Source organism: Mustela lutreola, chromosome 3 (assembly GCF_030435805.1).
Source record: "Mustela lutreola isolate mMusLut2 chromosome 3, mMusLut2.pri, whole genome shotgun sequence".
In the NCBI taxonomy this organism is placed as follows: Eukaryota; Metazoa; Chordata; class Mammalia; order Carnivora; family Mustelidae; genus Mustela; species Mustela lutreola.
In genome coordinates, this window is record NC_081292.1 from 133,230,060 (window position 1) to 133,257,042 (window position 26,983).

The following is a 26,983-nucleotide window of genomic DNA, read 5'->3' on the forward strand; positions in this document are numbered from 1 at the left end:
TAGGAGAGAGACAGTGACTTAGTATAGGATTTGTTTTTTTAGAATTTCCTTAATCAGACATCTGTATTTTCTTTTTAAGATGCCTTGTGAATATCTCTCTTTGGATGCAATGGAAAAATGGATTATCTGTAAGTAAAATTAGTTTTGTAATCACCCCTCAGGTTCTAAGTTTTAGAAAAAATAATGGATAACATGGATTACTTCTATGCCAAGCAGTGCGCTAAACCTTCTCAGTGCCTTACCTCATTCAGTTCTCATACTGACTCTGTCAGGATAGATAGTCTGCTTTATAGATAGGAATCTAAAGCTTAGTTCACATAGTTAATAAGTGACCAAGACAAAATAACCCAGGCTAATGCCAAGGCTCATGGTACATAAATTGCCTCTCAGAGTGGCTGTCAAACTACATTTTTGTTTTGTTTTTAAGGATTTTTAGAAATATTGTATTTATTCACTAAGGTTTTTGATTTTGATTTATTTCAGTAATACTAACTCATGGTTGGCAGTTAGATACATGGAGGATAAAAGTACTAGTTGTACTCCTGAGAAATTCACAAACTGTAGGGAAAATAGACACAGTGACCCACAGATATAATATAGAATGAGAATTGCTATAATACAATTACTTCTACCACCCTGAAGTCCAGTGGCAGAGGGAAATAATTTTGAGCATTTTTTTAACTTCCTCTAGTTCTTGTTACTTGATTTATTAACCATTAGGTAGTATTTGTTGTCTTTTCATTATAGTATGTCTCAAACTATAATGAAGGACCAGTTTTTCTTTTTTAAATTATTTTGGATTGATACTTAGATAAAATACAGATTACCAAACTACTAAGAACTAAAAGTGAATTACTAGAGTTACCAGAAATAAAGTAAGAAAGACACAAAATAAAAACTCACATTTTAAATTATTTAATTCAGTTTAGTCTGACAAATAGATTATTACTAGGTTTCTACTCCTACTAAATATCAAATTTTTGTGAAAGTTGCTAAGTACTCTCTTTCTTTACTTAATCTCATCATGCCCTGGCACTTTGAATAGTCCTGGCACTGTTACTAGAATGAAGGAGAGCACATGCTCCCTATCCTTAGCGTTTTTTAAAGAAAGATTTGATTGATTGATTTATAGTGTGCACACATGCGAGTGGGTGGGGGCAGAGGGAGAGAGAGAGAGAGAGAGAATCTTGAGCATGGAGCCTGTCTCGAGTCTTGATCTCATGATCCTGAGATAATGACCAAAAATCAAGAGTTGGATGTTTAACTGACTGAACCATCCAGATGTCCTCCTTAGCCATTTTTATTAATTATATTTTTTACATTGATCAGTTTTGTGATATTTATATTTTCTTCTATAATGATAGTTAAGATTTTAATCCCTTCTCTTAGTTGACTCAAAAGCCAGCTTTCCAATTATTGATTTTGCTGAAATGTATTGTGATCCTCGATGGTTCATGTTAATGGAAGTCTGGCCTTAGAGTAGAGGTGGTTAGTAGTTTAGGTGGCATGGGTGATCTCAAGAGTTAAAACTAGTTGCGCCAGTCTGTACAGGAATGCTGATTGCAGGTTTTCACATGATGAGCAGGGAAGTGATTCAGAAGGTAGGCTACCCTAATTGGGGATATAGGGACATAGAGAAGGCAAAGAGATGTGGAATGACCACAGTTGCCAAAATAAGGAAGGTGTTTACTCTGAGTTTGCTGCTTTCATGTAATTGAGCCTTGAGTAGAGGTAACAGGTTAAGAATTACGTTAAGAATTAGCTTAAACTCTGTACTTTTTGACCTCGATACTCATAGTAGGACATTTCTGTAGAAGGTGGTCTACTTCAGCACTTTGCTTTAGATTAGTTCAGGTGTGGTCCCTGGGTCAGCAGCATCACCTTAGAACTTGTTAGATATACAGAATCTTGATTTCTACCTTAGACCTGCTGAATTAGACTGTGAATGAATCCTAGCAATATGATTTAAAAAATCATAAGCCTTTCCAGTAGTTCTGATGCAAGCTAAAGTTTGAGGATCACGTGTCTATATTATAGCCTGGCTAAGAGTTACTGAGAGTCTGGAATGTTAAAGACTCAGCTATTTGGAATGCAGTATAAAATAACTTATCCTGGTGTTCTTTCCGGGTCTATTCTTGCTATATTGGTTGGACTCAGAGGACTCCTTGGGAAAGATCTCTTTTCATCTCTGGAGTTTTGGGTTACTAAGTCCAGTCTCCTTTTAAATTAAATTCTACCTACTTTCCATCTTGAAAGATATTCTCTAATTTTCTTATCTAGCACTGGTGTTTTGTCTTGTTTCCAACATTTTTTGTGGCTTAAAAAGTTAAAAAAACATTTTTTCTGTCCTTTTATTGGGACGTTGGTGGGGAAAGGAGGGTAATATTTAATTTAATAAACCATCCTGATCTTGGGCAGTCGAATTTGAATTACATTACCTTTTTGGATTCTGTCATAAACAAATGGGTATACTAAATTCAAAGGTAATCCATATCTTAAAAAAGTAAAACATATGGTAACCCATAATATAACTGCTAATATTTTTAGAGAAACCTTTTGTTGTTAGCAGCAATTTTGTGAATCTAAGTATTCAACAAGGTATAAGACACTAAATGAAATCTCTTTACTCAGGGGTTTAGAGTAAAAGTCATTATATAAGGCAAGAATCTTTTACAGTCTCTCTTGAGGATTCTTTTTAAGTTTCCGTACATGAATTGTATGCCTTTGCTTGTGCACCAGATCATATAATTGTGTTTAGGGGTCCTGTTGCGTTAAAAATACTTTATGTGTTTCAGGAAATTTAAATACACGTCTGCACATAAGACTCCACAGTATATGCCTACTTAACTTAAAAAGTTAACTTGCTTGTGTAGTGGCCCTGTTAAAAGAAGGTTGAGCTAAGAATAAAAAGATAAATGGCAAGTTGTATGTTAATGATTCAGGAGTTTAGAGGTGGGAGTGACTACTGAGAATCCTAGGGAAGTTTTGACAGGAAATAGGATTGGTTTGTAAATGGCCCACTACAATACCTTTTGTATAGCCAGCACTGAGTAAATGTTGAATGAAGGACAGATGAGGTTTTGTGGCCTAGTCTGGATGGCTAGAGAGGGCACCCACAAACATATATATGATTATATTTTTGTGTAGGATTTCCAAAGTAGGTAACACAAGATGAAAGAGAGATTTGAATCCGTATACTAGAGAGCAGCATAGTATATTGAAAGAATCTTAGACTTCAAGGGTAAATACTTGAGGCTGACTCTAGCTCTAACATGTTAATGGTATAACTTTAGGTAAGTCATTGAACCTTCATTTCTTAAACTATGAAAGAGAAGTATACCATCTGTTTTATCTACTCCACAGAATCATGTGATATGATATATGTGAAAACTTATTTAGTAAACTGTGCATTGCTATGAAAATGCAGGATGCTATTGCAGTTCTTCTGGTGATTTAGAAAAGTAGATTCGTCTTATTTTTCAATTATTTGAATAGTTGTAATGATTGCTGTATTGTGTGTTAATTAGTAACTTCGGACCTTTGGCTTAAAATATTTTGTAAAGGTTTTTGAAAATGCCTTTTACTCATTTGTTAAAAATGACTTCTTATACTACCCAGAAGCAACATTTCTTTTTCTCATCAGTGTGGGTTGAAGGAACTGATTTTGCAGAATACAGAAAACTATTGAGAGAAATATTGTTGCTATCTTCCATGTATATGAATTTTTATCTGTCACTTGAAATCCTAGATTTAGTGATTATGTTTATATTTCTAAAAATTTGAAAGCTACTTTGTAACTGAAATAATATAATTTTGGAATACTTTTACTTTGTATTTGCTTATGTTTTTTTACTTTTATCTTTGTATTTACTTGTGTTTTTTTAAAGTTGGTTTCATTTTGTGCCATGGGATTCTAAATACTGATGCGACAGCATTGAACCTTTGGAAGCTAGCTCTTCAAAGTAGCTCTTGCCTCTCTCTCTTTCGGGATGAAGTTTTCCACATTCACAAAGCTGCAGAAGACTTATTTGTAAACATACGAGGGTATGGAATTTTCATTTATCTTGCTTTTTTGGGAGAAGAGTCGGATTATCTTCATTGAAGTTGATAATAGAGAAGGGTCATGTCATACAAGAAGATATCACCTGTATTATCTTACTGGCCATAGCAAGTTTTTTTTTTTTTTTTTTTTTAAGATTTTATTTAATTATTTGACAGAGAGAGATCACAAGTAGGCAGAGAGACAGGCAGAGAGAGAGAGAGGAGGAAGCAGGCTCCCTGCTGAGCAGAGAGCCCGATGCGGGACTCGATCCCAGGACCCTGAGATCATGACCTGAGCCGAAGGCAGAGGCTTAACCCACTGAGCCACCCAGGCGCCCCTAGCAAGTTGTTTTTAACAATCATCCTGATATGGTAGTATTCATATCATTTATAGGTAATATTCATATTAATATTCATTCATTGAATATTAATGAATATTAATATTCATTCATAATATTCAAAAATTCATATCATTTTTATAGGTAACTTTGTAGATTAAAATACCTAGTGTTTCTGCCCTTTCAAAGTTTGTGTTCTAGGATAAAGAAGATGTGTTCTCTTTTGCAAATCATGATATGGAATTCGACATAAATATTGCTGAAAGTACCATATACATTTTAGAGTTTTGACATTTTTGTAGTGCTATTTAAAAGTACATGAATCAGTCAATAGCTCTTACTTAGTTATAACAATTATAGAAGTCAGACCATGGCACATAAGAAAACATGTTTCCTTTTAATAAGTTGTTTCAAGTGACTCATGTATATTAATTCCCTGTAAATCGAGCAGTTCATACAAATTTGTTTCCTTGAAAATTTTAATGCCTACATTTCTTTCCACATGAGGTTCTATAGACAGTATATTAAAGACAGATTGAACTCATACTTGGTAGCAATTTTGAAATCTTTTGAAATTAGGAGTGTCTAAAATATTCTGGGATCCCCTTTACCTGAAGGTGTTGAATAATTATGTTTGGCTTCTTAGCTTCAGATAGAAATAAAGTTTACCTACATTTATTTCATATCCAGTTTAGAAATGTCTTGATGAAATTGAGATGAAGCATCTGTTATTTATTAAAAAATAAAGATCTGTTTAACCTACCAATTTAAGCCTCACATTTTAGTGTGTGTAAGAATTACAGGTTCCTGGACATCATCCCTAAGTTGTATTTCCTATATCTGTATCTTGAAGAGGCTAAAGGAATCTGCCCTCTTTCCCCTACTAATTTTTGAAGTAAAATTTACCGACAAAAATGCATAAATTTTAGGTGTCAACAAATTTGTTTATGAATATTCTAGGTGATCACCTACTCAAGATACAGAACATTTCCATCATCTCCAGAAAATTGATTTGTGCCCCTTTTGGTCACCACTGCCACCGTAATTTACCTCCCAGTCCTTTGGTCAAGAGACCCCTGTTTTGATTTCTTTCTCTGTGGGTGTTTCTGACATTCTTTCTCTGTTTCTCTCTCTCTCTCTTTTAAAGATTTTATATATTTATTTGACAGAGAGATAGAGAGACAGAAAGAGAGCACAGGTAGGGGAAGCTGCAGAGGGAGAGGGAGAAGCAGGCTCCCCAGTGAGCAGGGGCTTGGTCCCAGGCCTCCAGGATCATGACATGAGCTGAAGGCAAATGCATAACCAACTGAGCCACCCAGGCGCTCGCTGTTTCTGACATTCTCTTGTGGTAGTTTCTTGGTCATAAAATGAGGTCTAGTGCTCTATGTACTTTACAGCTCTTATTCGGCTTTTATTTTAGGTGGTGAAATACATGGAAATATCCCATGCCATATGGGATAGCTTCTAATTGATTTTCATTTTCTAATTGATTCAGGTTGAAAGTCATGAAACTTGTATTTTGTTTTAGCATATTGATAGCTTCTCTGTGGAATAGTATTTAAATATATGTAAGCATTTAGAACCAGGTAGTCTATATATTGAGCAAACTTATGTATGATACACATAAACTTAATGACACCATGAGACTGATTGCTTTGATGTTATGCTTTCCTTTTTTTTTTTTTTTTTTGTTATGCTTTTCTAATAAGAAACTTAACCATATAAGAATCTTCATATTTAGAGTTGAGGAGTCTTAATTTTTTATTAAATCAAAAATGACCAATTTAAAATATGACTTCCAGTAGTTACACGGCAGATTGTTAAGTATAAAGGCTTATGAATTATTAAGGACAGTGATTACAGAATTAGCTTATTTTCAACATTTGCTCAAAGAACACATAAATTTTAGATTTTGGAATTAATTTAGAGTTTGGTTTTAGCCGGGTTTTCAGGAATATAGTTTTTCTTTAACGTTTTAGAAATTTTGAGTTTTTGTATATAGCATTTATGAAAATAATGTATTTATTAGCATTTATTTTTCAAGTATTATCTTTAAAGTTTTTGATGTTCGTGTCTTGTTTCTTTTGATTTAAAGTAGTCTTATGCTTTCCTGCCCTAGTTTTTTCTGTCACAAAACCCCTACTCCAAACATTAAATAGTGTTGCTCCCTCTGTCCTTTCAGAATTTTTTTTTTATGAAATAGCATAAAAATCAGAAGTAATAGCTTTGTTATTGCTTTAGATTTTGGGAAACCACTGTTAATTTCATTGGAAGTATAATTTTTAATAACTCCATGAGGGCTTAATGAGGTATAGTTAATCAAGATCTACATAGTGAGCTTTAATTTTTTTTTGTTAGATTTAATATAATATGAGAACTCTTTTTCTAAGAAGACTTAACTGAGTAATATAAGGAACCAGGAAAGGAGGTGGGTGGATTTCTTTCATGCATTTTTAGTTTGAGGGCCAGTTTTCCTTGTTGCTAGTAGAAAACTTTAATTGACTTTTAGTGTTTGGCTAACTTGTTTTGACTGTTACTGATGAAATTAAGATTAATGTGGTTTTAATTTTTTTTTCACATAGCTATAATAAGCGTATTAATGACATAAGAGAATGCAAAGAGGCAGCTGTGTCACATGCGTAAGTAGTTCTATCTTATCTGTGGAACTTAAAATCAAGAAGAATTTCTTTCTTAAAGCACAATTTTGTTGAAATGATGGCAGATTAATGTGTACAAGATGTGATAGAAGTGAGAGACTTACAGTCAATGAAAAGTAGGTATATATCCTTAGTATCTAGTAAGCTTCAAGTTGTACAGACAGATCTTAAATATTTTTGAAGTGTTGATATAAATGCTCTAAGAAAGTACTGTACTTTTATTTTAGGTATCATTTAAGTCTTTTACCATTACTATGCTTTTGTGCCAATACTTTGCAAATTGTGATGATTTTTGTACTATTTCATGAAAATTGACATATTTTCACACTCTCCTAAGTAGTATTTACTTTTCAAAGTATGCCTTTCCTGAATTGTAATAAATATTTTATATTAGTAAATATATAGAATAACTTAAAAGTTAGCATATTTAAGATCTTTGAACAGCTCTAAATTTACTCATGAAAGAATTATAAATAATTTGATATTTCAACTTAATTGATATGTATGGTATACTTGTATAGAATATTTTCTCTACTGAACTTACATAGAAGTACCTACCTACCTACCTACCTATTATTTGAGCCATCTGTATTTCTATAAGCCAGAGAGAAGATAATGCATCACCGCCACTGATAAAAATATAAAACCACAAGAAGTTTTAGAATTTAGGTTTAAGCTATGGGATGGATGTTGGGAATTTAAACCATCTTTATTTATTGCTGTCAGTGTTGTATCATTTTCCTCATGCATATTTTTTCACTTGAATGAAATGCTTATATTATAAAAAGTTATTTTCTAGTATAAATAACATACTTTGGAGTGTGTTAGAATTCCTTTCTTGACATACAAATGATTATCACTTCTTCATTGGATAGACACTGTTGTAAGCACATATATGGTGTCATAGCTATCTTTTATGAAACTCTTTCAAAGGTAAGACGTTCCCCCCCTTTATTTATTGTATAAAGCAACCATAAGTAATAAGCAATAATTTTTCATAGGAATTTCTCATTCCCATAATGCAGGCTTAGGACTTTATAGACCTTTTCTCTCTGTATAAATAATACCACAGGCACCTTGTAGCTACTCTGTGTAGCAAAATAGTCAAAGTAACATTGACCCCTTTCTTGGAAATTGCATAGAATGACTTTATTATTGTCAGATAAAAAAGAGCTTGTTACTGGAGTTAACCTAACATTGTGAAAGTGTTGTGTTTCAGCCATTATGGAAGATGTATTTTTTGAGGCAGGTATCATCATCCCTGCTTTATAGATGAGTGGCTAATACTAGGAGAGGTGAAACCTAAGATTGCTAGGCAGAGGTTGGATTTTAATCGGTGTCTTCTACTGGGTCCTGGCCAAATTTCTGGTATTCTTTATCCCTTACAGTTGTTTTTCTGGCATATATATATATTGTGTGGGGGGGGGGGGGCGGTGGTGCCATTTTTTGTACCTATCAAAATCTTAAAACCTAAAATTGGGACTGTATATTTTTCATACTGTGAGAAGTTGGAATACTTAAAACGTTCTGTGATTTTTTTTTCCATGTTATTATGTGAGAGTAATTCTTTTTAAAAATTTGTATTTCATTTAAAGAATACCTAGTAATAAATATTTATAATTATCTTTTCCTTAACTCATCTTTTCTGTTTTTGAAGAGTGCCAAGAGATCTTATCCCAATATCTTTATTGTATATAGCTCTTCCTTAGTAAGTCTTATATATTTAATAGGAATGTAGTTAATAAATTGGATATGGATTATCAGATATTTATTAACTTGTGTTCATTGATTTTTTTGTGGAGATGACAGAAATGTATACATAGTATACAAAGGATTTCACAGTCCAGTTCTTAAAGTGCTAGGCTAAATGGTATTAGAGTTGGAGAAATTATTTAGAAATGGAAATCTGGATAGTGGGAAATGCTTTTTGAAGGATTGGTCTTAAAGTTTGGGTAGGATTTTGATAGGTGGAGAATAACAGAATAAAGATGGTTATAAAAACAGCATAAGAAAGGCAAAAAAAAACGTAGGATTGGAAAGTCCTTTAATGACATACCATAGAAGATACTTGTAGGGGCTTCTTCCTAAGACAACTTTGGAAATTGACCTGAAGTGATAAGTTATTTAATTGTCAATAATGATTTTAGTGGAAACATAAATTATAATGATGTCTTTCCCTATAGTGGTTCAATGCACAGAGAAAGACGTAAATTTTTAAGGTCTGCACTGAAAGAATTGGCTACTGTCCTCTCTGATCAACCTGGCTTGCTAGGTCCGAAGGTAACTGATTTAATTCTTGTTCTACCTACAGGTGCACGATATTAAAAGGAAAAATTCTGTGTGAAGTTTTATTAAAATTTGATCTAATTTCTTAACTATATGTGTGCCGTATTAAAATTTAAAAAATATTCTCTATGGGAAATTGTACTAGAATTTGAACTTTTACTAAAACTTACATATAACTGAGAATGAATTTGTTTACTTGATACATATATCACACCTTCCTCCATTTTTCTCACTTCTTATATATATCTTGATATATTTTATATATATTTTCTTGATACATATCTCCAGGTTTTCTTCTGTATTTTCATTTTTGCCTTTTGAACTTGATTTCATCAGTTCTTGCCAGTGACTTTTCACTTAGAGAAAGATTGTGCGTAGGTTTTACTTAGAAGCTTGGCATGAGAATAAGCAACATTGTTTATTTCTTTTTAATTAGGCACTTTTTGTTTTTATGGCATTATCCTTTGCCCGTGATGAAATTATCTGGCTACTTCGTCATGCAGATAACATGCCAAAGAAGAGTGCAGATGACTTTATAGACAAGTAAGTTAGCAACATTTAAAAAGTTATTTTTTAAATATTTTGGTGTATGGGATGTGGAACTTGGGAACTTGGGGTTAAATTATTTTGTAAGACCTTTTTAAGGGCTTTTCATATTTCATAATAAAGGAATATTTGTAATACATCATTAGATGATATGAACTAGAATGCGGAGTCTACTTTAGCTTAATATTAGGGTTTTAATGTTTCCTTTCTAGTACTCTAGGTTGTCATAAATTCCTGTTTTCTTGCTATAACCAGTACTATTTTCTTTGGAATTCATTTTTTAAGATGACTTACTATGCAAAAATTTAAAAAGAATCCTTCTGAAGTAGAGTTGCAACCAAGCGTGTGATTTGAAATGTCTATCATTTTAGTCCACAGTCTTTCAATAGGATTTAGATAAATGAAGCAGAGAAATAAGAGCATACAGAAAAATCTTATTTCTAATCCTCTAATCCTCTTTCATTTGTGATTTTTTGGTAATGATGTAGTTTATGAGATACCCTAGTTTTATTTTCATTTTGGGTTTTCCTTTATCAACTTCTTTAGTCATAGTTGTTTTGCTGTTGGGTTTTTTTTTTTTTTATTTTTGTTTTCCATCATGGAAATGTCTTTAGAAAGTAATTGACATAAAATGATATTTAGCAGTGCTTTTTCTAAGAAAAAAATCTTCTTGTAGTAATACCAAAGGCATTTTATATTTTCCTATTAATAATGATGAATTTCTTTTTTGAAATACTTTTCTTGAATTTTTTAAAAAGGCACATTGCTGAGTTAATATTTTATATGGAAGAGCTTAGAGCACATGTAAGAAAATACGGACCTGTAATGCAGAGGTATTATGTGCAGTACCTTTCTGGCTTTGATGCTGTTGTTCTCAATGAACTTGTGCAGGTAAATCTATATCATGCTATTCTCTCTATTGTTCTTTGCTTCCCTTTTTTCTAATAACTGTTTTGTTTGCTTACTACAATCTAGTGCCAAGTGGTGGAGCTACAAATGTAAGTAAGTCATTGTCCTGTCTTATCAAGGGGATCATAATCTAGAGGGGAGAAAACACTTAGTTGTAGTTGAGTATAGTAGGTGTTATGCTTAAATGTGTACCAAGTTCAGAGTGAACACAATGCAGGGAATATTTCTTTATTTTGGCAGTGGAGGTATACAGTGACCAAATTAAAGAGGACCTTGCAAAAGAGGGATAGTAATAAATCAGATTTAACTAAGTTTTAGAGGAAAAATAGAAGATAAGTCCTTTGGCACAGTATGTTAGAAGATCTTTTTATTTATTTATTTTTTTTAAGATTTTTTTTTCTTTTTTTTTTTTTTAAAGATTTTATTTATTTATTTGACAGAGAGAGATCACAAGTAGGCAGAGAGGCAGGCAGAGAGAGAGAGAGAAGGAAGCAGGCTCCCTGCTGAGCAGAGAGCCCGATGCGGGACTCGATCCCAGGACCCTGAGACCATGACCTGAGCCGAAGGCAGCGGCTTAACCCACTGAGCCACCCAGGCGCCTCAGAAGATCTTTTTATTTTTTTAAATTCATCTAGATGTCCTAATTTGATTAAATGTTCTAATTTTGTTTTTAATTTGGATTTTCATCTGTTGATTTTTCGTCTTAATTTTTTTTTTTTTTTTGGTGTCTGTAATTTCTTTATTCAGTCTTTTTCATTTTAATATAAATTTATTTTATCTTTATTCCAAATAAACTAACTGTAAGGGAAATGGGTTTTTTTTTTGCTTCATTTTATAAATCAAGATGTCTTTATACTATGTGTTAGTTTACTAACACATAGTGTAAAGAACAACACAAATTCTCTGTATTCTAAAATTACTGGTTTCCCAGAAGAATAACCATACTTGATGTCCTGATTTTTTTTTTTCAAACCTACTTAAAAGGTGCAAGTAAGAAAATAAAAAGTTGTTCATGTAATTGTTTACCTTGAATTATATATACACCTCATAGGTTACTATCCTGAACTGGTGTATTTTTTCTTTTATCCACTAGATGGAGCTTAGATGCTTTCTGTCTAGAATGTCTATTAAAAACAGGAATAGAAGAACTGACTTTTATCCCTATAATGTTATTATTTTGCTGTACTTTTTAAAAAAGATTTTATTTATTTATTTGATAGACAGAGATTACAAGTAGTCAGAGAGGCAGGCAGAGAATGAGGAGGAAGCTGGCTCCCTGCTGAGCAGAGAGCCTGATGCAGGGCTCGATCCCAGGACCCTGAGACCATGACCTGAGCCAAAGAGGCTTTAACCCACTGAGCCACCAAGGCACTCCAACTTTGCTATACTTTTATTTAAATAGTTACTACTTACTGGATAAACCAGAGGCTTTTGTGCTATCACAATTTAAAAAATAAACCAGACTCCTGATTTCATGTCATTTTGGAACTTGCTGTGGCTGGTTGGATATTAATTAATAAATGTAGATTTATGTTACATAATATTAAAATTTTTAAGTCATTCCATCTCTTTTGGTGTCTTTTGCATCAATTGTATTTTATAATACTAGGAAAATTAATGTTTTTTTTTCTGGAATTATAATATTAGTAGCAGTAATACTAGTATTAATAATTGTCAGATTTATTGATAGTGTATTTTATGATGTCTGTGCAACAATCCTCAGAGATTAGGTGTAGTTACCATTTGTTGATGAAAAAAGAATTTACATAACTTGCTCAGTATCATAGAGTTCATGAGTAATAGAGCCAGTATTTGAGTGCAGGCTCTAACTCCAATGTCTGAGCTTCTTATACCCTCTTCTGTTGTAAAGTACATGCATGGTGTTTTTAACCATTTACTAGGATTTAAATTTAGAACTAAGATTAACCTGCTAATGTAGTTCATTGTAATGGGTGTTAAATTTTTTTATTGAGGTAAAATGTACATAACATACAATTTTCTTTGCTAACCATTTTCAAGTGAACAGTGTAGTGAAATTATGTATATTCACATGGCTGTGTAGGTTTTGAAAATTATACTATTTGTGAGCTAAGCATTCACTTTTAAAAAAATTGTATTATTCAGCATCAACTTCAGATGCAGTTTTTAAGGTACTCATTTTTCTAGCTGACTTGAGAGGGATATTTTGGTCCTATTTTGTTGAAGTATAATTTACACACAATAAAAGTCATCTATTTTCAGTATACCATTTGAATTTTGACAACTATACATCCATGTTACTACTACTACAGTCAAGACATGGAAAGTTTCCAGTACTTAAAGGTTTTCTTGTGTACCTTCGTAATTGATTCTTTCTCTAAACCCCGGGCAACTATTCATCTGCTTTTTGTCACCTTTGCCTTTAAAAACATTTTTTCTCATATAAATGGAATCATATACTATATAATCTGTTGTTTGTGATTTCTTTCTATTAGCATAGTGTTTCTGAGATTCATCCATGTTAATGTATGTATCATTTCATTCTTGTTTAAAGCTGAAAAATACAGTATGGATATACCAGCTTGTTTATCCATCTGCCACTTGACAGATCTATGAATTATTTCCCCAGTTAGATGTTTTTAACATTATTATTATTATTATTTTTTTCAGAATCTTTCTGTTTGCCCTGAGGATGAATCGATTATCATGTCCTCTTTTGTTAACACTATGACTTCCCTGAGTGTAAAACAAGGTAAGTCTTCCAAATAAAAGCATATTTTCTCCTAATTAGATTTTCAGATTTGATTATTAAGGGGGGAATTTAACAGTTAATTTTTCTAGACTCATTTATTTTGGACACATTTACTCTGTTTTCTTTTGTCTTAGCTTTGTTCTCTCTAAAGCAAAGTTGCCAAAATAGGTGTATAATGATGTTTATAAAAATACTGAGAATTATGGCTTGAAATTTCTTATTATTCAGTAGGTGGGAAAAAAAAAAAAACCCAAAATATAATGAAGTATATATGTGGTCTAAGCATCACCTATGACAGTAGTTGGTACCACTGAGGAAATTATATTTTAAAAAGTACCAGGCACTCAAATATTATCCTATTTAATAAATATCAGTTTTAGAAAGCTGTTGTATTTGGTAGATTTGAAAACTCAAGGTTTGAGAGTTAACTTGATTTTGCCAAGCTCTAACAGTTATTAAGTGTCCCTTCTAGTGCAGGGATTTTAAGTTCAGGTCTATCAATCCCAAATGTTGTATACTCGACTGCCTCTTCATTATTTGAATACTTCATTCCAGCAGATTGCTTTGATGTTTCAGTGTTGTAATCTTTGAGTAAAAGATTCTAAAACCTTGAACATTTCTGAGTAATAAATACACTTTAGTTTAATCAATCTTTATCACACTTAAGTAGTGAAGTTATTGTGAAGTTGTACAAAGAGTTACTTTGAGGAGTTTCACCATGCTGTCCATAGCTTCTGTTTATAGGATTTCTCAAGCTCTCTTCTAGCTTTATTCAAAATTGGTATGTAAGCACACTGAGAAATAGTTTATGAGAGAAGTCTGTACTTTACACTTCTCTTAGCATAACTCCCTCTTTATATCAACATCATTAAAGGATTTGAGAACGACTTCACTCTTAGGTATTCAATTACTTTTGTTTTTTTAAGTGTACAGTTTAATAGTATTTAGTATATTCACATAGCAGTGCAGCCATCTCTAGAACTTTCTCATCTTGAAAACTGAAACTTCATAGCTATTAAAGAACACTTTCTGTTAACCTCTTGCCCCTGACATCTACCATTATGAGTTTGACTACTCCAGGTACCTCATAAGTGGGATCATGCAGTATTTGCCTTTTTGTCACTGAGTTATTTCACTAGCTTAATGTCCTCAGGGTTCAGCCCCACTATAGCATGTGTCAGAATTTCTTTCGTTTTAAAGGCTGAATAATGTACCACATTTCTTTCATCTATTCCTCTATTGATGGACATTTGGGTTGCTTCTGCCTTTTGGCTGTTGTAAATAATGCTGCTTTGAACATGGTATGCAAATACTGCTTTAAGACTCTGCTTATAATTCTTTTGTATATATGGCCATAAATGGAATTGTCTTAGATCTTAAATTTTAAAACTGATTGTATATTTGTGAAACATTAATTTTCTTTGTAATATTTTTTCTATTGTAGTTGAAGATGGGGAAGTATTTGATTTCAGAGGAATGAGATTAGATTGGTTTAGATTACAGGTAAGAATAACTTAATTTTCATTGTCATTCCGTTTGGGTAATGGATATTTTAGCTAACATGAAAATACTAATAAAAATATTCATTGTTGTATACCTGTTGAAAAGACTAGTTTTGTTTAACTAACTATAGTTTTTACCTCATAGAAGAAACAGTTTTCTTAATTAAGATATAATCAACATATAACAATATATTAGTTTCAGGTTTACAACATAATGATTCATTCATATTGCAACATGATCATAATAAGTCTAGTTAACATTTATCACCACACATAATTAGGAATTTTTTTTCTTCTGAGAACTTTTAAGACCTACTTTTCTTAGCAACTTTCAAATATGCAATACAGTTTTACTGATACAGTCATCATACTGTACATAACATCTCCAGGACTTACTTATTTTATAACTGGGAGTCTGTAACTTTTGGTTACCCTCAGCCATATTGCCCAACTCTGGCTCCCCACCTTTGGCAACCAGCAGTCCGTTGTCTATTGTACATTTAGTTTTAAGTATTTGGTGTTTTTTTTTTTTTAAATTCCACATATAAATGAGTTCATTTGGTCTTTGACTTACTGTGTCTGACTTTCTTCACCTAGTATAATGCCTTCCGGGTCCACCCATATTGTCACAGGTGGCAGGATTACCCCATTCTTTTGTTGGAATAATATTCCCGTGTGTGTGTGTGTGTGTGTGTGTGTGTGTATTTACACCACCAATTCTTCATCTGTTTATCCATTGATTGCCACTTAGGCTATTTCCATGTCTTGGCTGTTGTAAATAGTGCTGCATATGAACTTGGGTTTATAGATATCTTTTTGAGTGAGTGTTTTCGTTTCCTTCAGATAAATATCTAGAAATGGAATTACTGGATCATATGGTAATTCTAAATTTTTGAGGCATCTCTATACTGTAGACATCTCTATACTGTAGACTGTATACTATATAGACAACTTTATAGTGGCTGCATCCATTTACATTCCCACCAGGAGTGCATGAAGGTTCCCTTTTCTCCACATTTTTGCCTTGTGTTTTTGTCAATAGCTTTTCTAATAGATGTGAGGTGACATCTCATTATACTTTTGATTTGCATTTTCCTGATGATCAATGATGTTGAGCACCTTTTCATGTTCTTGTTAGCTATCCAGATCTATCTAGATGTCTTTATGAAGGAGCAAGAACAAGCATCCAGCTCACAGGCTGTAGTTTACTGTCCCCTGATATAGTGCCAAAAGCTTCATTTTTCTGAAATGCAGAAATAAATGGTAGTAGACTTTAAAAGTTTTCATTTAATATATAACACATAAATAGTTTAGAGGACTTTTTTTTTTTAAATTTTTCTTTAGAGATCACAAGTAGGCAGAGAGGCAGGCAGAGAGAGAGGAGATGCAGGCTCCCTGCCAAGCAGAGAGCCCGAAGCGGGGCTCGATCCCAGGACCCAGGGATCATGACCTGAGCCGAAGGCAGAGGCTTTAACCCACTGAGCCACCAGGTGCCCCAGTTTTAGAGGACTTTTAAAATTCAAGCTTAAAATCTTTGTATAACTGTAAATTTCATAATGAAATTTAATTCCCTGTAAATTCTTCTAGTAATTATGTGAAAACTGTGGCGCAGTTTTTCAGTAACTGAATATTTTTAAAATATGTATATTTTAAAATAATAGTAGTATGTTCTCATTATAAGATGTCAGAATACCCAGAGGTAAAGTAGTTTGTACTTTTCCCACTTTCATACCTCAGAAATGCATTTAATAAGTGGTTTATATCCGTTTAGGTGTTCAAATAGTAAATGGAATTGTAATATACACACCCATGGTTCTGCAATTTAAATTAATTTTTATTTGTTTAATTAAAAAGTAAAATGTGTTGGTGGAAGAGATTTTTATCAACCAGTATGTGTTGGTGGAAGAGATTTTTAGATCAACTCAGTCTCAGGAAGGATTCCTAGAAAGAGCATACCTTTCTATTACCTGAGGTAATTCTGCCCTTAGGTTCCTTCCAACCTCAAAATACAAAGGAATTTTTCTCACACTTGTTCTTTGTTCTATGGTTGTATACATTTGGAGATGATTTTATAAGTGAGGCTACTAGTATTAAGTAACTTGCCTGAGTTTGCAGAGTTGGTTAGTGGGAAATCAGGGAGGAACACTTAAAACACCACCACGCCAAAATATTAAATGTGTATATATAATAGGTTTTTTTTTTCCCTTTAAAAATAAAGTTTGGGGTGCCTGGGTGGTCCTGGGATCAAGCCTCCCGCATCGGGCTCCCTCCTCTGCAAGGATCCTACTTCTTCCTCTCCCACTGCTTGTGTTCCCTCTCTCGCTGTCTCTCACTGTCAAATAAATAAAATCTTAAAAAAAAATAAAGTTTAGATATTAACATTTTATTTTAACAAAAGCTGTGAAACAGTATAGAACTAAGAGCATATAAAATGAAAATAAAAGTGAAATTGCTGTGCTACAGAATGTACACATTTAAAATTTGGAGAGTCACTCATCATTAAAAAGCTTGAACTATTTAAGTCTCCTGCTGTCAGTTTGTGAGAGTGCCTAAACCAACATTTGGGTTTAGAAAATTTTAGAGAGTTAAGGTACATTTTGAATTTGCCCTTATTAAATACTTTTGGGATTATTAACTTACTCATTTGAAGGATTCACTTGAGAATTTATCTGTGTTTAGTTATATGGCAGAATATAAAACATTTCTGTAGCATTAAGAGTGTAGAACTGGTATATCTAAGTTTTTCTAAATTTTTATAAGATTATTATAATAATATCACCTGCTGTATGATTCTTTCGTGTGTTGTATTCTTGCTTTTATTAGTTTGCTAGGGTTGCCCTAACAGTACCAAAGCTGGTAGCTTAAACAACAGAAATTTATTATTTTATAATTCTGGAAGCTGGAAGTCCTAAATCAATGTGTCAGCTGGGTTGATTCTTTCTTAGGGCTATGAGGGAAAATCTTTTCCAGGCTTTTTTCTAGCTCCTGGTAATTTGCTGGCAAACTTTGATGTTTTGGCTGGTAGATGGGTCACTCTAATCGCATTGTCCCTGTCTCTATACAGTCTTCTGTGCATATCTCTGTGTCCAAATTTTTCCTTTTTTATAAGGATTCCAGTGATAATGGATTAGGGTCCACTCTTACGACCTCATTTTTAACTTGATTGCCCCTGTAAAGACCCTGTTTCTAGATATGGTTACATTCTGAGAAACTGGGGACTATGACTTCAGCATATTTTTTGTGGACCCAATTTAACCCATAACATTGCTCATAATCATGAGTGGGACATATAGCCACTTTTCTACTGCATAACTCTTAATTTTTAGTGACAGTGGGCTAAAGCATACTAAGGAAGAAAATAGTGGGGCATATAAGTAAGCCAGAGAAGTCTTGTCTGAGGGAAAGGATAAAAATGTAAGTTGTGAGGTAGTAACCAGAATCCAGAACGTTAGCAGAGGTGATGAAGAAAAGTACCACACCTACAGACTAGGCCATAGGATTCCAGAAATAAAATATTGAGCAGTATTATATAATCTGGAGAAGAGTACAGATCCTCTTTTAAGGGTGTTATAAATCTGGTTGTGGAGACAGGCATTAAAGATAATGAAAAATTAAATAGCAGTTGAAAATTTAAAAGATTAACTTAAAAGATGCTGCTGGCAGAATATGATTATAAATTAACTGTAGTTTTCTTAGAAGGAAGAAAGATTTTTTCAAGTTGGAATTGCTAATAATGATTTTATAGAGAAAGCATCATTTTGCCCATTGAAAGATGGGTAGAAATTGAATAGGAAAATAAGCTTAGACACAGGAAAAGGGCAAATAACGAGGAAAGGACAAGTAAAGAAACTTTTTAGTGTTAAATATTACTACAAGAAGGAACAAATCTTTACAAGAGTGATGAATGATCTGACTCAATGATCAGATATAAGGATAAGAGTTCAGTATAAGCACATGGCCAGACAGGTACACAGATATCAGTAATTCTTGAGTAGTGCAGGACCAGAAGGGTAAGCCTTTGGAGAATTTTAGAATTGCGTTTTGCCTTCAACTGGAGTCCGAATTTAATCCTTAAGTCATTGGTGTTTTTTAGGTCATTTTGATTTTTCTCCTTTTTTCTAGTCTTTGAGGAATTCTTTGTCCATGTATTTTTTGTCATTTTTTTTCCTGTTTCCTCAGGCATCTCGTTCCCTTATGTATTCCCTAGTCTCTTAATTATCTTTGGTTACTTTCATTTATCTTCTTCCCTTCTGTCATTAAATTTACTTAGGTTGTTCTTACCTTACTTTTATTTAAACCTTTTTTTTTTTTTTTTAGATGACCTGTTTTCTCTTTCATTGTTGTTAAATACTTCAAATGAGTCTTTTAAATTAATTTTGTCATTTTGTCACCATCCATGTTGTAGCCCCTTGCCATTGTAGGGGCTGAGATTTGATTTTTATACAAGGAAATAATTTTTATACAAGGAAATAATTTTTATACAAGGAAATAATTTTTGTACAAGGAAATAATTATTTAGTCTCTACTGTTTGATAGAAATTGGCAGAAGACATGGGGCCCCTGCATCAAGGACAAAGGATTTTATTCATTGCACAGGAAGCAGCATGAGCATCAACATATATGTATCTTTTTTTTTTTCTCTAGCTTCCATGACCCAGATGAATGCTATGTATGCAGTAGGTTTCTGTTGCAGCTAAGGAACACTGAATTTGATGAACCCTCTGTTGTATCAACAGTAAGCATACTAGCTCTTTGATCCAGAGGTAGATACCGCCTCATTTCCTCAAGTTTTACAAAGTACTTGCAAGTACAAAGTACAAGTACTCTCAGAAATGGCCTGAGTAGTTGAATTCTTACATATCGAAGATGTGTAGGCACACGTGAGATCCATGAAGGAGTATCTCACAACACCAGAATCCTGGCCATCATTCTTAATTCTTCTGTTGCCCGCCTATCTAATGATTTCCCAGATGAAACTCTTTTGAACTACCACCATTGTAGAAGAGACCATCATAATCCTGTCTGGATTATTGCCACGGCTGCCTTCTATTCCCTTTCTGTCCACCTTTCCCTAGTTCCCTCCTCCACATAGAATAATGTTTCTAAAACACAAATTGACCACTGCACAGAACCTTTGGTTCACCAAAAGGTTTAAATTCTTTAATGTGTTTTGCAGGGGTCTACATGATCTGGTTGAATCTCTTCTTACACCATTTTATTTCTCCTCTTTTCATTTTAATTGTAGCCATAGTGAACAGTATTTATTCTATAGACACTCTTTCTCTTCTTGTTTTGTACCTTTCTGGAATGCCCACTGTCCGTGGACAGATTTTTCCTCTTGATTTGGTACCCTTATAGTAGAATTTATTTCCCTGTAAACCCATTGTGATGGTTTTGGTTAAGTTCTATCACATTGCTCAACCTACACTAATTTTTACGATTTTCATTTCTTTTCTAGAATTCATCAATTAGTACAGTATGTTTTAATTACTATAATCTAAAACCTCAGTGAATTAACATGTACAATCTTTACTTTCATGTGAGTGTATCACCTGTATTTTTTCTCTCAAACTAGATTGAAAATTTCTTTCGGTGGATCTAGCTTGACAATGCACTGTTTTATACTTTTGATATTATAACTTCTGTTCCTTTGGGGTTCTAGATGAATGACCCATATATTAGATTTTACTTTATTGGCAGTAGTATTTCTATTTATTTAAAGAATTTTTTGATAGGAATTTCAAGTTTGAGTCACTATTGACAGCTTTAAAAAGGTGATGTTACTGATACAACATCAAAATAAAAATAAAAAAATTTTTGATAATGTGTTTTTTTTTTCCCTGTAGAATGTCAAGGGTAAAGTCATTGGTCTTTGCTTAAACTACTTTTGTTTTTTACTTTCACAGGCATATACTAGTGTTTCTAAGGCTTCACTTGGCCTTGCAGATCACAGAGAACTTGGAAAGATGATGAATACAATAATTTTTCATACAAAGATGGTAGATTCCTTGGTGGAAATGTTGGTGGAAACATCAGATCTCTCCATATTTTGGTATGTGGTAATTTTTTTTGTATCAGAATTTGACATTTTTAGTATGTAAAGATACCTTTGTTTATTGTTATTATGATAGTGTTGTCCTTGAGACCATTCAGTAATAGTCTTTAAAAAATATATTTTATTTATTTATTTGACAAACAGCGATCACAAATAGGCAGAGAGGCAGGCAGAGAGGGGGGGTGGGGAGGAAGCAGGCTCCCTGCTTCCAGGTGTCCCTCAGTAACAAACTCTTAAGAATAAAGGGAATAGAGGGGTCTGGCTGGCTCATACAACTCTTGATCTTAATATGGGTTTGAGCCCAATGTTGGATGTAGAGATTACATAAAAAAAACATAAAAGTAAATCTTTAAAAAAAAAAAAAAAAAAAAAAGGAATCGTTGACAACAAAAGGAAGTCTACCAAGTAGGGACCTTTTTTTTTTTTTTTTAAATTCTATGTAAGAGCAGCTCTTACTCTTGTGAATTTATTTTTATACTTTTTTGTGTGGAGGTAAAAAACTGTCACTTCAGATTGCCTTAAGATCCTCTTTTGCATCATTAGATTAAGGAAAAAAAGTTGTGACTCAGGGTTAAGTAGAACAAATGTCAGAAGTAAAATAACAAGTAATTTCACTCTGTAGTAATTAGATATTAATGCTATGATGGTGTGGTGACTACTCACTCCATTTTCCTCTGTTTTCCTTTGTTCCTGTCATAGCCTCTTTAATTATTTTCTTCCTTCTCTTTCTCTTTTTTCTTTTCAAAGATTTAATTTATTTGTTTGACAGAGAGAGAGATCACAAGTAGGCAGAGAGGCAGGCAGAGAGAGAAGGGGAAGCAGGCTCCCAACTGAGCAGAAAGCCCAATGTAGGGCTCGATCCCAGGACCCTGAGATCATGACTTGAGCTGAAGGCAGAGGCTTAACCCCCTGAGCCATCAAGGCGCCCCTTTTTTTCCCTCTCTTTCCCCCCACATAAGGTGGTCCTTGAAGGAAGTTCAGGTCAGGTTTTTGGTTTTTTAGTGTCTACCATAGTAGGTGTTTAATAAATGTTTAAATGAATAAATGAACTTGATTGTGATCAGACCAATAAAGAGTAGGACCAGGTTTCATACATAATTATTCTGGCTCCAAAGCTGGGCAGTATCAGCTCTGTATCATCTTGGTTTTTTTTCCCTGTATGGAAGCTAATTGGAGTAACCTAGTGTGTCCCTTTATTTCTACAATGCTGAGAATCTCACTGGATAGTGGTAGTTGTTTGTGTGTATTGAAAAGCTGTTATTACAAACAGCTTCTCATTTTTTTTTATTTTGGAAGATACTCCAGTCCACATTGATTTGGGCAGTTTGTTAAGATAGCTTTAATTAGCAGTATTGCAAAAGAAATCCAAATTACCAGATAGGGAATGCATGAGAGGTTTCTTTAAAAAACTGAAACAAAACAAACCAAAACAAACAAACAAACAAACAAACAAAACCTCTGAAACATAATTTGTCACTGAAACAAAATATATCACATGACAAATTTGCAAGAATTTTAAGATTATTTGGAATCCTATACTGTTGTCTGACTTGAAAAGAAAATGGAACATTTTATGTTTACATGTATTTGAGCTACAGAAAGGTTCCTTTTGGTAAAAGGAAGCTACTGCAATTAAAAAATCCTGTTCCCCTTCCTTGGAAATAAAAATACTTTGAGTAATGTTTAAAACTTGTGATTTTCAGTCATACTTAAATTTTATCCCTAAGTAACTTTTATCTATTTTTTTCTCATCACTTTCCTATTTTATCTGTTACATCCAAAATAAATACATGTTTAGTACTTCTGGTTGTCTTACTATTCCAAGATGTACTACATTTTATTGCTCATATTCTTTTATATTTAATATCTCCAAAATCGGGAAGTAATTTGAAATTGATGGTACAGCATTGTTTAATTAACAGTGTTTTTCTTTCTTAGTGGTACAATAAAATAGTGGTGTTTCTTACTAATTGATAGTGACTTGCCTTTGATAAGATTTGGTAGTGTGAGATTTGAATGTCCTGTATTCATAAGCCATAGATATGGTTTATTTTTTGTTGAAGTTTTTTATTTTAAAACTTACTATTATGAAAATTATATTTTTATTACTCTGTAATGATTGTTGGTATATAAAAGATACTCTTTGGAAAAATAACTACTCTCTTCTTAAGGAAATAAAGGCTACCAGTTGATAACTTTTGTTCCCTGGAATCCAGTTAAATTAACTAAGTATTATATCATAAAATTTTTAACTGTAAAAATGGTGATTCTAATTTTTAATTTGTTTCCTCATATAGTTTTTATAGCCGTGCTTTTGAGAAGATGTTTCAACAGTGTTTGGAGTTACCCTCTCAGTCAAGATATTCAATTGCATTTCCACTACTTTGCACTCATTTTATGAGTTGCACACATGAACTGTGTCCAGAAGAGGTAATTTCAGGATAGTACTGTGATTTATGTGGTATGCAGAGTATACTAGCCCAAACATGTAGCTGGCTAGATTTCATAATTACCTAATCTAGCTTCCTACCTAATTTCTCTTTATGCAGAATCAGAACGATGTTTGAATAGATTAAAATAAATGTAGTGTTTATTTGGATGGATGGATAAATGCACATACTTATTTTTAAGAATATATCATAATGTCACTTAGAATTACATTTATTAAATGACAGGTCAGGTATTCATATTTATGGTAAAGTTATATACAGTAATTGATTTTGTATGCTTACTTTTTCTCTTAAACTGTTAATTGAAAAGAGTTGAAAATTGAATGTATAGATTACTGACTAAACATAAGCGTGTCAAAGTGGAATTTCACTCACTTGTTAATATGATAGATATGGTAAACAAAATTAACATTAGCATTTGTAAGACAATTGCTTCTTGGCCTTTTGGCTAAGATCAAGTGTAGTATTTGTAAGACATACACACAGACACACATAGTTATTAAATAATTGGACTACTCAGTATTTTTATCAGTAATAAGTATCAAATATGTACTCAGTATTTCTTCTGATCTTTAAAGAAGAAATGTCACTTTGTAAGTGTGGTGAGACTATATATTAAAATTAAATGGTCTGTTTCTTTATAGTTTAACTTAGTGTTGAATCTCTTAGAACTACAGAACTTGGAGAAAAGAAACTGACAAGCAGTAGCATTATTACTATCTTGAAACATTAGGTAACATCTGTTGCAGATTGTATTCCATCAGCGCTTTGGAAGCCAACTCTGAGACAAGGTTAACCTGCAGGAAGTTTAGTAGGGACTGCTTTTTAGGGTTGTTACCTGTGAGGATATCAACACCACCAAATTTAATACTTTTATACAGTTTTTAGGTATAATAGATTTTATCCTGAAGCTTTATACCTAAGATACAGTATTAACTCTTCATCATAATCATCCTTCCCATTAAATTACCCATGAAGTCCTCTTAATTTTATTTGTCTGGTTTCATTTCTTGAATCTGTCTTCTACTTTCCGTTGCTTTGGTCACTCTTGTAGCTCAAATTTGCAATACTCTTCATATGTACTCCTAAATAGTTCTCTTACCTTCAGTATTTCTGCCTTTAAGACTGTCTAATACACTGCCACCAGAGTGTCTCTTTCCTTCTTGAAGAATCCTCAGTGATTGTCTCTTGCATATGGAAAAGGTAAAAATTTCTCACCCAGGCATTTAAATCTTCAACAATTTGCACTCTGTTCTTATTTTTTTTTCTTCTAAAAAACTGTGATTAAAATCTATCTGTATCTGTCTGCATACAGACAGATAATGTTATATATGAGCTAAAAGTGTGCCATGTGTTATTTTTAAATGTGCAGTACAGTGGCATTAATTAATTTCACAGTATTGTGCAACCACCACTAATATCATTTCCAAAACTTTTGTCATCCCAAGCAGAAACCTTATGATTATTAAGTAGTAATTTCTCATTCTTCTAACTCTTGATATCCTCTAGTCTGTTTTCTGTCAAAAAATTTGGTTAGTCTAGGTGGTTTATATGGGTGGAACCATGTAGTATTTGTCTTTTTGTATCTGGTTTATTTAACTTAGTGTATTTCTAATGTCTCCCAGATTTTTGTCTCCATCCCAGAGCTTTCAGATCTTGATTTTCTGGATATTCTGCTGGAATTTAGGTATTTTTAGCCATCTGAAATGTAACATGTCCATGATACTCTGCATGTTACCCCATCACCATCCTTTGAAGCCTTTTCAGGCTTCATATATCCAAACTCCTACCACTTATCATTATTGTCAAAGCCACATCTTTTTTCCTGCATTACTGTTGTAGTTTCCTAAGTGGTCTTTCTGCTTCTGACATTGTTCTCCCCAAATCTGTTTTCAGTATTGTCGCCAGAGGCTGAGGCAGATCATGGAGAGAGTTCAGTTGTTATGTTTTTCATCCAATTTCAGCATTTCTGAGCATTGAAGGGGAATAGTAATATCAGATTTGTATTTTAAATAAGTCCAGTAAATTTGAAGAAATGCTAATTCAGTGTTTTGTATTGTTTTGAGGAATAAATGATAGCAAGGGGTTCAAGAGTCAGAATTTGATTAAATAAAACCCTGAATGTTTATAATTTGAAAACTTTCCTTAAGTAAAGTGAACCAGTATTTAATTGTATCTGAGCTGGGGATTCCTTTTGATTTGGCTTCCTTTTAAAGTATTCAGGGGCATTTATAATAAAATACATTAAAATATCATGATAGATCACCTAGGAACAGTTACTTTAGCTGTTTAAGTATTTTTATATTCTTATATATTACATTTATTTATATATTTTATATTTACATTTATATTTGTATATGTATATTTATATTGTATATTTACATTTATTAGCAACATAGAAATACCATATGTAAACTGTATATTTGTTATGTAATTATGGAAGATCTGGTAAGGTAAACTTTAAAAAATTTCTCTCTGTATGAAGTATAAATTTGGAGTGCAAAATTTTATGGCATTATATACTCAACTTTCCAGTTATCACTGACAAGAAAAACCTATTAAATTATTATGATAGCCACCAAAACTAAAGGTTTTGGTTACAGAATCCTGTAGAGAGAGATGGATGAATTTGAGTGAGTATATGTCTACGTACACATATCTAATCTCTTGAAAATTAAAATAATGCTCCCTGCCCACCCCCCTCACCCCCCCCACCCCCGCCAAGTTGTGTTCAGAAAATGCATGGTTAGCTTTTTTTCTCCTCTGGTTTGGAGTTGATTTTAGGGAGTTGAATGCTTTTTTCTTTGTTTTACTGACCTCATGTCTAACAATTTTAATTAAATATTGAAGCTTTTCTATAACTAGGAAGTTATTTGTTGTGTCAAGATCTTATGTATGTGTAATAAATATATATGTGTGTTCATGTGTGTATCAGTTAAGATTAGAAAACATTATTCTAAATGTGTTCTTTCACATCCTCTGTTTGATAGTTTAATTTTTAAGACCCAGATGTAGGACCTTGCAAAAACTGAAAATTAAGTTAATAGTTTTTCATGTAAAAGAAAATACCAATACTCTAAGATCCCTCTAATCATACTTAAAACTTGTACAGTCACCAAATACTTTACATCAGCTATATAAATACAATATGGTAGGTTAGTTGTTCCAAGAGATAAAGGTGATCTAGAATGTTCCTTACCCCCCACTCCTCAGTGTACAATAGACTTTATTTTCCATGTTTATTTAAAAAATATTTTAATTCAAACCGCTTTCTTATAACTTTTCTTATTGTTGTTATTATTCTGCTTTGACAGCGGCATCATATTGGAGATCGCAGTCTTTCCTTATGTAATATGTTCTTGGATGAAATGGCCAAACAAGCTCGAAATCTCATCACTGATATTTGCACAGAACAGTGTACTCTTAGTGACCAGGTAATAATTCACATGTTTTCTTACAGACAGGAAA

The 26,983-nt window shown here is 32.9% G+C and overlaps 1 protein-coding gene and 1 pseudogene across 4 annotated transcripts in view; both read left to right on the top strand.

The window, feature by feature from the left end:
• NCKAP1 (NCK associated protein 1) overlaps positions 1 to 26,983 on the top strand; it is a 100,292-nt gene that overhangs the window by 41,042 nt on the left and 32,267 nt on the right. For all 4 annotated transcript variants that reach the window (XM_059166844.1, XM_059166845.1, XM_059166847.1 and 1 more), the window contains 11 exons: positions 80 to 128; positions 3,888 to 4,044; positions 6,962 to 7,018; positions 9,220 to 9,316; positions 9,759 to 9,865; positions 10,627 to 10,759; positions 13,427 to 13,508; positions 14,953 to 15,011; positions 20,917 to 21,062; positions 23,363 to 23,495; positions 26,830 to 26,949. In XM_059166844.1, the coding sequence (XP_059022827.1) occupies positions 80 to 128; positions 3,888 to 4,044; positions 6,962 to 7,018; positions 9,220 to 9,316; positions 9,759 to 9,865; positions 10,627 to 10,759; positions 13,427 to 13,508; positions 14,953 to 15,011; positions 20,917 to 21,062; positions 23,363 to 23,495; positions 26,830 to 26,949 (1,140 nt within the window). The remainder of the gene's footprint in view (positions 1 to 79; positions 129 to 3,887; positions 4,045 to 6,961; positions 7,019 to 9,219; positions 9,317 to 9,758; positions 9,866 to 10,626; positions 10,760 to 13,426; positions 13,509 to 14,952; positions 15,012 to 20,916; positions 21,063 to 23,362; positions 23,496 to 26,829; positions 26,950 to 26,983) is intronic.
• LOC131828243 (U2 spliceosomal RNA) lies at positions 23,944 to 24,033 on the top strand (annotated as a pseudogene).